The 13,838-nt window shown below is 42.0% G+C and overlaps 2 protein-coding genes and 1 pseudogene across 2 annotated transcripts; all 3 read right to left on the bottom strand.

Moving 5' to 3' along the window:
• Window positions 1-3,366: 3,366 nt before the first annotated feature.
• LOC143888748 (uncharacterized) lies at window positions 3,367-3,789 on the bottom strand. The gene has a single exon (XM_077393165.1). The coding sequence runs from the start codon at window positions 3,787-3,789 to the stop codon at window positions 3,367-3,369; it is 423 nt and encodes a 140-aa protein (XP_077249280.1).
• An 848-nt stretch (window positions 3,790-4,637) lies between these two features.
• Window positions 4,638-5,099, bottom strand: LOC143888740 (subtilisin-like protease SBT3). The gene has a single exon (XM_077393158.1). It carries the CDS (start codon window positions 5,097-5,099, stop codon window positions 4,638-4,640), a length of 462 nt encoding a protein of 153 aa, XP_077249273.1.
• A 4,946-nt stretch (window positions 5,100-10,045) lies between these two features.
• On the bottom strand, window positions 10,046-12,780 carry LOC143882555 (subtilisin-like protease SBT3 pseudogene; annotated as a pseudogene).
• Between the last annotated feature and the right edge of the window lie 1,058 nt (window positions 12,781-13,838).

The following is a 13,838-nucleotide window of genomic DNA, read 5'->3' as shown; positions in this document are numbered from 1 at the left end:
CGTGCTCCTTCAGGCCAAGCATCAAGGCCGGACCAGGCCGCCCGGAGGCCCCTGTCCGGCCGCGGTTTCTTCTGGCCCAGTCTGAGGCCGGCCTCAGCTGCCCAGAGGCCTTAAGGCCGGCCGGATGCTGTTTTAACCCTCTTTTTGCTTCCCCTAGCCACTGTCACGACTCGGAGAACCAGGGGGCAACAGATGGGGTCCAAAATCTGCAACCAATCGGCTGTTGACACGTGGCCCTCACAGGGACCACTGCAAAGCCAACACTTGTCCCTGCTAGGTATGACACCTGGACCAATCGGGGACTTCCACCAGCCCCTCCTAGGTATGAAACCTGGTCCATACAGGGGCTACCACCTGTCCTGGACAGGTGGCTCAGGATCACTATAAATAGCCTTCACTTGTGCTAAGGTGAGGGATCTGAGATCAAAACCCTAAGCTTTTTGCTCTGACATTGCTCTGCACTCCTACTCATACTGACTTGAGTGTCGAAGCGCCCGTCCGGAGCACCACTCCGGGTTGGTCTTCTGACCCTTTGTATCCTTGTCTGTGCCCTTGTGCAGCGCAGGACTCCATTAGCCCTTCACCTGTGGCTTGCCAGATCAGCCCTTCCGGCCCTACCATAACCTGTTACCAATTTTAGACCTAACAATACCTTTCTTTGATCTGACACAGGCTTACCAATGGCATTAAGTTGATCACAAATGGACTTGAATTCTCTTATATATTTGGAGAGAGAGATCTCATCAGTTTTCTTCAAGTCTTGCATTTGTGATAATAGTTTGACTCCTTTGCCTCGGATCCTTGTACGAAGGCAACCACCAGAGTGTTCCAGACATCTCCAGCTATTTTTTGTCCAACAACTAGGCCAAGGACATCTTCTGAAAGAGTCCCGGTGATCCAGGCCTTGACCAATCGATCAGTTCGAACCCATGACATATAGTCTGGGTTCACGACTCTCTTGCCATCAGATGAGTCCTTTTCCTGATCGGGTGGAGGAGCGTTGTCGTTGATGAAGCTGACAAGGTCTTGGCTTTCAATCAACGATAGAAACTGAGTTTCCCACAAGAGGAAGTTTGTTTCTGTCAATTTTAGGGACACAAAATTAGCGACATTTAGGTGGCAAGGATTTGGGTATGTAGGTGAAGACGATGGAGGAGGAGTTGACATGATCTAGATTAGTGAGAAGCAGAATTGTGAGAAGTTATCCCTTGAAAGCTCTGATACCATAAAGAAAATAAAGAGACTAGTTTTTTATGTTCCCTTTCTTCTATGTAATGAGAGGAACTTCTCTACTCTTTATATAATTTTGTATATACAAGATTACATCATCAAAAAGATAAAGACAAGAAGTTACAAATCCCGTAACTAACAGATGAAACCAACATGAAGAAACGAGAAGTTCTTGCATAACAATCTCCAAAGTCTATCAAGATGGTTGGCAACGTGGCAGGCAATGTGGGGATCGGGTTAGGAGCTTAGTTGTGTTGAAAGAAAATAAGAAAACAGAGCTGAAGAAGATGAAGAAGAAAATGTCTTGAATTCTTGAAAAAAATAGTAATCTGGTTTCGAGGCACCAGAACCTCCTAATACAAGAAATACATTCTACAGATTTTTCATATCCCCCTCCTCCTCTGTTTTTCTTATTTATAGCCTATGTAATAGCCTATCTTGTTCTAACTAACTTCCACAACTTCCTAACTGATTCTGTTATGCTCATTCTTTATATGTAATCCTTAAGCCTAGCTGGCACCTCTCTCTTTCTATTGCTGACTCTTCTTGCTGATTGTGAATCTTGCTGGCTCGTTACAATTGCTTCCCCTTGAAAATGAACCTTGTCCTCAAGGTTCAAATCTGGATAATCATGCTTCAGAACTGAGAGATCCTCCCAGGAAGTAGCTTCGAGTGGTAGCCCATCCCATTGGATTAGTAACTGTTGAATGCTTCCACCCTTCCTCTGAATTATTCGCTGGTCAAGCACAGCTAGAGGTCGACAAAGGGGTTGAGTTCCTGTGGATAACTCAGGTAGAGTCATCTGTTGTACTGAAGGATCCCCAGTGAACTGTTTAAGTAGAGAAACATGGAAGACTGGATGAATTTTCGCCCCCATCCGGAAGTTGTAATTTGTAAGCCACTGTACCAATTCTCACAATCACCATGTGGGGGCCATTGAATCATCGAGCAAACTTGTTTGAGGTCTTCTGTGCGATCGAGGACTGCCTATAAGGCTGAAGTTTGACGAGTACATAATCCCCTACGGCAAACTGTTTTTCACATCTGTGTCTATTGGCCTGATGTTGCATTCGTAGCTGGGCACGGTGAAGATTTTCTTTCAGCTTCTGCAGAACAATATCTCTTTGTAACAACTCCTGATCCAAAGCTTCTAATTGTGAAGTTCCCTGCTCATATCGCAATATAGTAGGCGGTTTCTTGTTAAACACTGCCCCAAATGGAATCATTAGAGCAGCTGAATGGAAAGCCGTACTGTACCAAAACTCAGCCCACGGCAGAAACTTCGTCCATTGCGTAGGGCAGTCACAGACATAACTTCTGAGGTACATTTCCAAGCAACGATTCAAAGCTTCCGATTGGCCATCGGATTGGGGATGGTAGGTACTGCTCATGGCGAGAGTAGTCCCCTGCAATCGAAACAATTCTTGCCAAAATCGACTGAAAAAAACGGTATCTCTATCACTAACTATGGACTTGGGAATACCATGGAGTTTACATATATCTGTCACAAAAGCTTGAGCCACCGATGTAGCTGTTATGGGACTTCGTAAAGCACTAAAATGTGCATACTTGCTCAATCTATCGATAGCCACCATGATGACTGTTTTACCAGACGAAATTGGAAGTGTTGTAATGAAGTCCATTGCCCAATCCTCCAAAATATGTTCTGGTATAAGCAAAGGTTGTAATAGACTTGATGGCGCTCTGTGCTGAGATTTAGTTTGTTGGCAAATGATGCATTCAGCCACAAATTTCTGGACATCCTTCTTTAAGCCTTGCCAGTGGAAATTGAGGGATATACGAGCTATGGTTCGAGCTACACCTGCATGACCACCAACTGGAGATGAGTGAAATTCCTGTAGCAGTTTTGTCTTCAACCCGGAATCGATTGGAATTACTATCCTTCCTTTACATAGTAACAGACCATGTCGCCAGGTATAAGCACTAGGAACATCACTCTCCTTTTGCATCTCATTAAAGAGCTCTCTGATAAAAGGGTTAGAGGCATGCCTGAGTTTTAAAATTGGTTTTGTAGATAATCTTCTTGGCATCGTTAATTTTATCTTCCACCATTGTTGCTAAACCTACGGCTTGAGATAGAGACGTAGGCAAGTGGATTTGGACCTCATTACGGATTTATGGTTTTAATCCATATACAAAACAATCAACCAAAAATTGAGAAGGTAGATGGACTGTTCGATTGGCTAAAGCATCAAATTCAGCCTGGTAATTCCCTACGGTAGAAGTTTGCATCAATTTAGCTAATTTACCTTGAGGATTAGCATAAATGGATGGGCCAAACCTGGTTTGCAGAGCTCCGGCAAGTCGGATCCAAGAATCAAAAGGATGTTCTCTTTCCATAGCCTGAAACCTATCGTTTGCCTTTCCATCCAAGTGAAATGAGGCTATTTCCAACTTCAATTCTTCTGGTGTATGATGAAATCGAAAGAATTTGTTAGCTTTCGAGATCCAAGCTGCAGGATCAACACCTTCAAATCTAGGAAATTCCAATCTTAATTGTCTTGCAGAAAACCCCCCAAAATTGTTCACATCTCTCATTCCTTCGTGATTCTCATCTCACACTCCCGCAAGACGATCCCCTTGTTCAATTCGTCTGGATAACTGATTCACTCTACGATCCAAAGCTGTTAGTTTATTGGACATGTCAAGCAAAACATCTCTTTATTGAATGGCTATTTCTTGGTGATTCTGTAATCGTGTTCAGATGTGGTTTCAAGCAGCTTCTTGACAGCATCATGTAAGCTTTTTAATCTAGTATTCTCAGCCATGTGATGAGAAGTCAATGAAAGCACCAATGTTAGGAGCTTAGTTGTGTTGAAAGAAGATAAGAAAACAGAGCTGAAGAAGAGGAAGAAGAAAATGTCTTGAATTCTTGAAAAAACAAAAAAAATATAGTAATCTGGTTTCGAGGCACCAGAACCTCCAAATACAAGAAATACATTCTACAGATTTTTCATATCCCCCTCCTCCTCTGTTTTTCTTATTTATAGCCTATGTAATAGCCTATCTAGTTCTAACTAACTTCCACAACTTCCTAACTGATTCTGCTATGCTCATTCTTTATATGTAATCCTTAAGCCTAGCTGGCACCTCTCTCTTTCTATTGCCGACTTTTCTTGCTGATTGTGAATCTTGCTGGCTCGTTACAGCATGACTAATATAATTTGGCATTTTGTAAACCATCCGATTGTGCCTGATGTGAACCATCAAATTGCACCTCTTGTGATCCATCCGATTGTGCTTTTATAGAATCCAGGTCTTACTTATTGTCGAAAAAAACTGCTGGGCAAAATCCGATGCAATCACACGCAAAGAAACAAGATGGTAGAAAGAAACAAATCTAAGGCACATGCGGAGATTTTACGTGGTTTGGCCAAGATTCTTCGTCACTGTGACACAAAGTCCATAGTAGTAACTACTATAGGACTTCTCACTACGTTTGCACCTTCATCTTGGACCCAACTCAGAGAACCATGAACCATCAACTCTTTCATCTTTCTCCGGCTCTCTAATGTCAACGTGAATTTCAATTTCTCATTTTTCTTTCCGAAAACCAGCTTGGTTGGAGAAACTTTGATCCTAAAACCTATCGGACGTGTCAATTTAGCCCTACAAGTTGAAATTCCTTCTTCGATGTTGGTCACAATCCGTCGAAATGTTTGTACAAATCTAGTAGCAGAAGGCGAATCACTCGCATTTACATAGGCGATGAATGATGGATAATTTAGATCAGGCAAAGATCGGTCGTGACCAGAGCAATAGTAAGAACTCCTAGTAATCATTTGAGTTTTCTCCTTGGTGAAATTCATGGCACAAATGAACCTAACAGTAATGTACACCTGAGTCATTTACAAGGCCGGGGTACAATACTTTGTTAGGATTGATGTGGTCGGATCCGACGGCTAGAGGAGTTGCGGCCATAGTTAGCAAAACTCCGTTTTAAACGGCGTTTTTTTTTAGATGTGCCGTTTAAAACTTTTACAACGAATAAAACTCCGTTATTTTTAGGCAAAAGTTTTAAACACGGTTAAAATGCGTTTTAAACTTTTAAACACCTTTTTTTGCCAACTTTACAATTTTACCCATATCGTATTTTGTAAATGACAAAATTCTAAACTCATTTTCTCGGTGTTTCCGTTTTTTTTACTATGATTTTTTGAACCAATACCTTATTAAAGTCGAATTTTTACCGTCCTGTTTTTTTTTGCAGAATCACGTTTTGCAAACTATGGTTGCGGGTAGGGGTGGCAAAATTGGCCGAACCGAACCGGAACCGAGCCGACACCGAACCGAAAATTCAGTTTTGGTTTGGTTAAACCAAACCGATTCAAATTTCGGTTTGGTTTGGTTTGGGGATCAAACCGAACTGAAACCGAATATCTCCAATAATTATGAGTAAGGGGTGGTAAAATTGGCAGAACCGAACCGAAAATTCAATTTTGGTTCGGTTTCGGTTTGGTAAAACCAAACCGATTCAAATTTCGGTTCGGTTCGGTTTGAGGGTCAAACCGAACCATTGCCACCCCTAGTTACGGGTCCCCTAGCATTGGTATCTCGGATCGGGTTGAGAATATTAAACATGAGGCAGATCTGATGATCATGCGCCCATAACCGATCTGATGATCATGCGCCCATAACTAAGTAAAATCATGAAAGCAAAAACAATCTAAAGTATCCTTATGTTTCAAGGCATTAGTTCTTCGAGAGGTTGATGTCTTGGAGATTTTTCTACTTAAACATCAGACAAATCTGATGATCATGCACCCATAACCAAGACAAGTGCTCATCTTGAAACAAAGAGAAGGGTGCCTATAGCTAAAGAAGGGAGTGCAAACATCAATTTCCTAAATTTAAATCTAAATGCCCGGTCATCTAATTGAATTTGGGAAAATTATTGCATCATCAGAAGCACGAGGTTTGACTACCATTCACACCCATAAGAAGAGAGGCCAAGACAAAAGGCATAAAAATGGCCTAGATCAAACCTCTTTCTAAATATGTAGTCACATACACCGAACCATTGACGTTAGAAATTTTGTCTACATGGAACATTGTTCAGGAGCATATAAGTAATAATTCAGTGTGTTGTGTCACTATACAATTATAAAGTATTGCCTGTTGGAGAAAATTGGTGATTGATGTAGAATAGAGATTTCTTGACGCTTAAGGCACGCAAACGCTTTCCATAAGACAATATTTGCCCCACCGGCAAAGGGGACCGTGAACTCGCCTCCAAGATACAATGAAGTCCGGATCCAAACCGATTGCTTGATGACGTTCTACACTAAGCGGCACCAAGCCTGAATCAGCCTTGAATTTTTCAAGTATTTGAGACTCAAGTTTGTTTCTACAGAATAACAGTACACTTGATGAATTCCAAAAGAAAACAGTAACGAAGAATTTTGCAGGTGATTTTACAAAGTGTAAGAGAGTGAGAAAAGTCTATGGAATCAATAACTTTTGGGCTGCTAATGTGAATTTCAAATTCTATATGTAATGGGTGTTTTCTACTATTTTTATAGAGTCTTTGGTAAATCTTCTATATGAAATACACTCCTACAACACCTTTCCATAGTGGGTTGATTTCTGACGGTTAGATCATGTTCATCTGCTATTATATGGTCCAAATCAGTCTTGGGATGATTGTTGGCTTGTATAAAAACCCCTCCAACCTCGTGACCGCTAGATCAACCATCCATGGTGCGGATCGCACCCTCTGGGCTCTTGACCGTAGGGACAATGGAACACAATCCAACGGTCATCATCCACTACGCACCCGCTCTAGCACTAGCCGTTAGAGCACATGTAATAGAACCCATGGCCCAACCTGACGGAACCATTCAGTCACCTAATCCGACCGATCACACCAATGCTAATCGGATGGTCCAGATCAAATCTGGAAAAATTTAAGTGCTCACTCGCTCCTTAAAAAGTATGCCACTAGTGCCCTCCAGCCCATGCAGCCCGTGCGCTTGTAAGAACGGTGCGTTGCACAATCTTGCGGGTCCACCCAATGGTTATAACCCATTGTCATTTGAAACAAAGAAGAGATGTGTGTAAAGTTTTATATGCAAATCTCTTTCCCTTTCACATCCAATGCGGGACTATTTGTCCCACTTCTCTACTCTCTCTTTAAAAATGGAACTTTTTTCAAAACAAAAGTTTTTCTTTTCTCAATCACAGTAGGAAAATATTTTCCAAAACACTATTTTTGACCCAAAAACATTTGAAAATCAAAATCCAACATTGCCAAAGCACAAAAGTTCTCTTGGTGGCTGTCTTATTCATGAAAAAGGAAAAGAGGGATCTTGTCTTCATCATTGATAAAAAACTGCCGATGGCTTAGTAGAAAGAATCAAACTAAAAAATACATATGCCGAGATTTTCCGTTGTTCGGCCAAGATGCCATACAGTGACTCAAAGCCGAGTGTAGTAACTACTATAAGACTTTAAAGTGAGTCAGTGACTCAAAGCCGAGTGTAGTAACTACGATAAGACTTCTCACTACATTTGTACCTTCATTGTGGACCCAACTCAAGGAATCACGAGCCACCACCTCTCTTATAGTCTTATCTTTCTCCGGCTCTCCAATGTGAATGTGAAGTTCAATTTCTGGATCTTCTTTCTGAAAACTAGCATGGTTGGAGAAATGTTGATCTTAAAAGCTCTCAGACGTGTAGATTTTGCCCTACTTTTGAGAAGCTCCGACGTCGGAGAGTTAGACTGCCCCATAAGGGCACAAACACACAAAATGATGTATCTACAATTGCCGATACTGTTTATATTACATAAACGCCGAATGGTAATCTGAAATTAGTAAAATATTGTATAAATTGCTAGATGAATGATTGATTTGTAGTCTCATGCAAAAAATCCGATGAGGGGAAGTTAGTGCGAGTGTAAGACCCAAAGGCTACTATGGAGGGGTAAAAGAAGATAAAGCTGCATGATGAACGATTGATTTGAACCCTGTACAAGAAATGCAAGGAGAAGTTCATCAAAAAGTGAAGGGTGAGCGGTCTTTTTCTTGTACAATGTATGTGTCTTGACTTAAGTTTGAAAAATGTGCTTGAGAGGAAGTTAAGATCGATTATGACGTGTTATGGTTATAAGAGAAAGGTAAGGAAGCTTGGGAGATCCACGGCCAAATGATATGTGTAGAGCTCCACCAAAAACAAATGTAACATCAAAATAAAAACTCTTTATATATATCAAAAGAAACTTCAGATGTTCCATTCTTTCCTCCAAAAAAAATACCACTTTACTTATGTAATAAAAGTAACATGATATTTGCAAATAGCCCGTTCACTGTTGTAATATAGAATAGCCATGACAAATGAATTAAATGAATAAGACAAAATGAGCCGCCTATTGGATCAACGTAACCAAAATGAGCCGCCCTTGCGGCAGGGTTTTGCAAGGCGCCCTTCAGTTTAGCATTCCCCGATTAATTTACATATAAACATAGCTGTAAGATTTTGTAAAAAGTATCCCACGTCGTTAGGTTCGGCCACACCATAATTAAGAGAATCATGCCCAACCCAACATTTATGACTGACCCTTATTATTTAATATTCTGTCCCCAATGGATAGTTTCATGCCCAAAAGTCGCTGAAGACAACCTGGCTTTCGGGCAGTTACTGGCACAAAACTGACAAAAGTACAGCCCCGCCATCTCTTCTTACTTTCTATGTGCGCTATTCCTTTTCTCCTTTTACTCATGCTGTTGAATGTCTCTTTCATCAATAAATTGTACTGGCGTGAGGTAGCGAGAGAGACTGCCTAGTTTAACTTAGTAAGATCTCAAACCAACCTTGCACTCGATCCTTGCGTGGAACTTGGGTTTCACCAAATCCGTGGTTTGTCCTATGAATCAATGGAAACCCCTTTGACTCTTCCAAGTTATGACCGCATAAACTATAAAGAAGAAGAAATGTTGCGGGGTTGAATTTTCCTAAGATTATATGCAAATATGACTATAAATAGGCAAATAAGATAATAATGTAAATAAATTTTAAGGATATCCAAAGGATACGAAGACATTCGTAAAAAGGTGAGGGTGGCTCTAATTGAGGAGAAAATGAGAGAGCACTGCTTAAGATGGTTTGGACATATCCAACGTAGGCCTTTGGATGCTCCATTGAGAAGAGGCGACTCGTGCCAAGTTGATGCAGTAAAAAGAGGTAGGGGCAGGCCGAAAACAACTTGTGTAGAAACAGTGAGGAAAGACTTGATAGCTAGGAACATAACAGATAACATAACCTTGGATAAGAGAGAATGGAAGAAAATGATTCATGTAGATGAACCCAACTAGTGTCACGATTAGATCATTTTGAGCCGGGTAGATTCATTCAACTTCATCATGAAAATTTTCTAAAGGATTCATTTGCCGACCCTAACTGGTTTGGGACAAAGGCTTAATTGAGTTGAGTTGAGTTGAGTTGATATCCAAAGTGACTCTAGCCCTAGAGAAAATCATGAAAGGAAAAAAAATCTAAACTATTCTTATGTTTCAATGCAATAGTTCTTAGAGATGTTGATGTCCTTGATGGTGAGGAGATTTTTCTCCTTGTACATGAGACGGATATGAAATCATGTGCATACCTTAGAAAAGTGCTCAAACAAAGAGAAGGATGGCAATAGCAAAACAAGGGAGTGCAGACATCAATTTCATAAATCTTAATTTAAATGCCCGGGCATCTAATTGGAAATTTGGAAAAATTATTTCATCATCGAAGACTGAGGTTGGAGTCTTATTCACACATGAATAGAAAGAGATGCTAAGACAAGAAGCTGAAAAAAAGGGCTAGATCGAGGAACCTCTTTCTAAATAGTTACATATACCGAAGCATAGACGTGAGCAGTTTTGTCGACATTGAACACTGTTCAAAAGCATATATTTAATAATTCGGTGTATTTTGTGGCTATACCAGAGTATTGTCCCACCATTAATGTACACAAAAGTTCTGGAGGAGGCTGTCTTATTAGTGCAAAAGGAAAAGAAGGATCCAGGTCTTCCTTGCTGTTCAAAAAACTGCCGAGATAGTACAAAGAAACAAAGCAAAAGATGCACACGCCGAGACATGGTTCAACCAAGAGGCCTTCCTTACAGTAACTCAAAGTCGAGTGTAGTAACTACTATAGGACTTCTCACTACGTGTGTACCCTTATCATTGACCCAACTCAGGGAACCATGAACCACCATCTCTCTCATCTTTCTTCGGCTCTCCAATGTCAATGTGAAGTTCAATTTCTCATTTTTCTTTTTGAAAACCAGCATGCTCGGAGAAACGTTGATCTTAAAACCTAGGGGACGTGTCAATTTAGCCCTATAAGTTGAAATTCTGTCTCCCACATTGGTCACGGTCCTCCGAAATGTTTGTACGAATCTAGTGGCAGAAGGTGAATCACTCGCATTTACATAGGCGATGAATGATGGATAATTCAGATCAGGTAAAGATCGGTCGTGATCAGAGCAATCGTAAGAACTCCTAGTAATCATTTGAGTTTGCTCCTTGGTGAAATTCATAGCACAAATGAACCTAACATAGTCTTGTAGACCCGCGTCATAGACAAGGCCAGGGTACAATGCTTTGTTAGGATTGATGTGGCCCGATCCGACGGCTAGGGGAGTTGCGGGTCTCCTAGCATCGGTATCTTGGATCGGGTTGAGAGTATTATCCAATGTGTCGGCCGTGGTCATCATCGCAGATCGAATGGCAGCTGGGCTCCAATCTGGGTGTGCAGCCTTCAATAGTGCGGCCACACCGGCTGCGTGAGGGCACGCCATGGATGTCCCAGATTGGATATTGAAATTGCTAAACAGTAGCGGTTCGAAACGAACAGGGACATTGGACGGCCATGAAGCTAAGATGGAGGAACCTGGGGCTGCAAGGTCAGGTTTCAAGACAGAAGGGGAACTTTTAGATGGACCTCTAGAGCTATAGACAGGCACAGAAGGTGATGGCTTTGTACCCAAAAGGGTTTGTTCAAAGTCCAAACTTGCCTTTGGATCAGAGCTTTCCTTTATGTACTGTAAGATCGTTTGGGCATCATGGGGTCTTACTATGGCTGCTGGAAATGAGAAGTCCATGAGGGAATCTGTTTCAGAGGTATTGGATATGAATAGGCCTCCAGCTACTCCGGCAGAGGAAACAAAGCTTATTTGATCATTAATAGACACATCCTCTTCTTCACAAACAACAATCTTGTGACCAATTTTCTTAAGTTCCTTTGGATTGTCACAGGCTTCCATGAAAACTAAGGGTAATTGTCTCAGAGAGGAAGACATGGACGAATTTGTGAGGTATAGGGACAATCCGTTAATGGAATTTCCATTGCCAAGAGTGATTTTTCCACCGAATTCACGATCAACGGTGCTTGCCCCAACTGTTAGTACCCAAGGTGTTCCATTATGTAGCCTCCCTAGTCCACGCCTACCCCTGTTCCCTGCCGATAAAGCGACAAAAATACCCTTCTCCATGGCTGCATAAGAGCCTATGGCAATGGGATCAGAATAGAGGGGCTCCCAAGTAAAGCCGAGGGATATGGATATGACATCGACCCCGTCGGAGATCGCACCGTCAATCCCGGCAATGACATCGGACATGTAGTTCCCTTCAGCCCATTGAACCTTATATGCAGCTAGGTGTGCACGGGGCGCCATACCTCTGGCATTACCCGGGGCGTAACCAAAATATGACGCGTTTCGGGCATAGTTCCCACCAGCCGTGGAGGCGGTGTGGGTGCCATGTCCAGAGGTATCGCGGGTAGAATTCATGGAGATAGTGGTCAGGTCGGGTCGGTTAGCTAAGAGTCCCTTGTTGTAAGAACGAGCTCCGATGAGCTTCTTGTTGCACATCGAAGAATTGAACTCAGTCCCTTCCTCGCATTTTCCTTTCCATCTTGAAGGGATTTCGCTCATTCCATTGTCATCGAAGCTCGCACTTTCAGGCCAAATTCCACTGTCAATTACACCAATTATGATGTCTTCCCCGTAATTTGACTCTGACCAAGCTCCGGTGAGGGGATTAAGGTGGAGAAATTCGTATGAGTGGGTCGTATCGGGGCTAATAGGAGTGTCGTGGTACCAAGCAACAAACCCATGTGATTGCTCAATTTGTTGTAGCTGAGAAGGGGAGAGAAGTGCACTGTATCCGTGGATGACATGATCATAAGTGTAGATAAGGTTAGAGGGGGAAGTGGTGGTGGTGGTGGTGGTGGTGGAGGTCATCGTGGCGGAATACCAGTCGCGGTGGCTGGAGAAGGCCTCCGGCATGACGGATAAGTCATGTGGATGATGTAGGTTGCCATTGTTGCAGAGGTAGATCTGAGCAGAAAACTAGTGATAAAAAATAATACATAGAGGCATACATGATTTGCCATGGATAGGGGAAGAAATGCTTGATTTGTTGTGACTGCGCTCAGCTTGTATTACAATCTATAAAAGGAAAATGATGACATGATGGGCTATCTTCATCATGGGTCACCAATCCTCATCACTGCTGCAAATGAACCGAGCCAGCTCGCGAAGATGTCTGGGTTCGGCTCGTTAAAAGCTCGGCTCGGGCTTGTTTGTTTACTAAATGAGCCGAATCCGACCCAAAAATTAGGCTCGCCAAAATAAACGTGCCGAACTTGAGCTTTTGTATAGTTCGGCTCGGAAAAGCTCGTGAGCTTTTTAGGCTCGGTTCATAAACGAGCTGAGCCAAGCCGAGCTTTAAAGCTTGGATTATGTTTATTTTTTATATATAAAATAAAAGAATATGGGTTGTTTATCACAAATGAAGGTTTTGCTGAGTGGTTAAGGCACTGGATTTAGAGGGGGCTTGGGTTCAAATCTCACAGATGTACGTTTTTATCATTCTTGAGACGAGACGAGCTTAAGCCGAGCCGAGCTTAAGCTTGGTTCGTTCCACTTAACGAGCCGAGCTTTCTCGAATATTTCACGAGCCGAGTCGAGCTTTTTCGAAAACTAAACAACCCGAGCCGAACACGAGCATTCTTAAAAACTAAACGAACCGAGCCCGAACACCCCAAAGCTCGGCTCGGCTCGTTTGCAGCCCTACTCATCAGGCCTATTGTAGAATTTGAGAACAAAATATAATGACACAAAAAAAAACAAAGAGGCTTTTACTCCGACTCAAAAATCTAGAATTTTCTAAGTAAAGATAGACTTTGGCTTTAGATGGGCCCACTAGGCAACCACCGTTTGAATTAAACTTTCCAACACGCCCTCTTAATTCAAACTATGTGGGGTGTTTGTACTCCCATCATATGACGAAATTTCTTGAACTTCTGGCAAAGCTTTTATGAAAATATCTGCCACTTGATCTTCAGTGTTGCAATGCTTTAGTTCCACTTCTTCTTTGGCTGTGACATCTCTAATAAAATGTTGACGAATCTCAATGTGCTTCGTCCTCCCTTGATGAACTGGATTCTTTGTTAACACAATTGTAGATTTGTTGTCACAAAACATCCACATAGGCCCGCTTTGTTCCTCCTTCAAATCATGCAAAATCCTTCGTAGCCAAGTTGCTTGACAAGTTGTAGTTGTAGCAGCAATATACTTGGCTTCCGTGCTTGAG

This window comes from Tasmannia lanceolata, unplaced genomic scaffold, assembly GCF_043159265.1.
Source record: "Tasmannia lanceolata isolate RefF3 unplaced genomic scaffold, GAP_Taslan_0.1 ptg000002l, whole genome shotgun sequence".
Taxonomy (NCBI): Eukaryota; Viridiplantae; Streptophyta; class Magnoliopsida; order Canellales; family Winteraceae; genus Tasmannia; species Tasmannia lanceolata.
Note: the sequence above shows the minus strand (reverse complement) of the source record. Positions and strands in the feature narration are given on the sequence as shown.

Bases quoted from the DNA above. Each gene is read 5' to 3' on its own strand.
- LOC143888740 (XM_077393158.1), bottom strand. From the start codon at position 5,099: ATGACTCAGGTGTACATTACTGTTAGGTTCATTTGTGCCATGAATTTC.
- LOC143888748 (XM_077393165.1), bottom strand. From the start codon at position 3,789: ATGAGAGATGTGAACAATTTTGGGGGGTTTTCTGCAAGACAATTAAGA.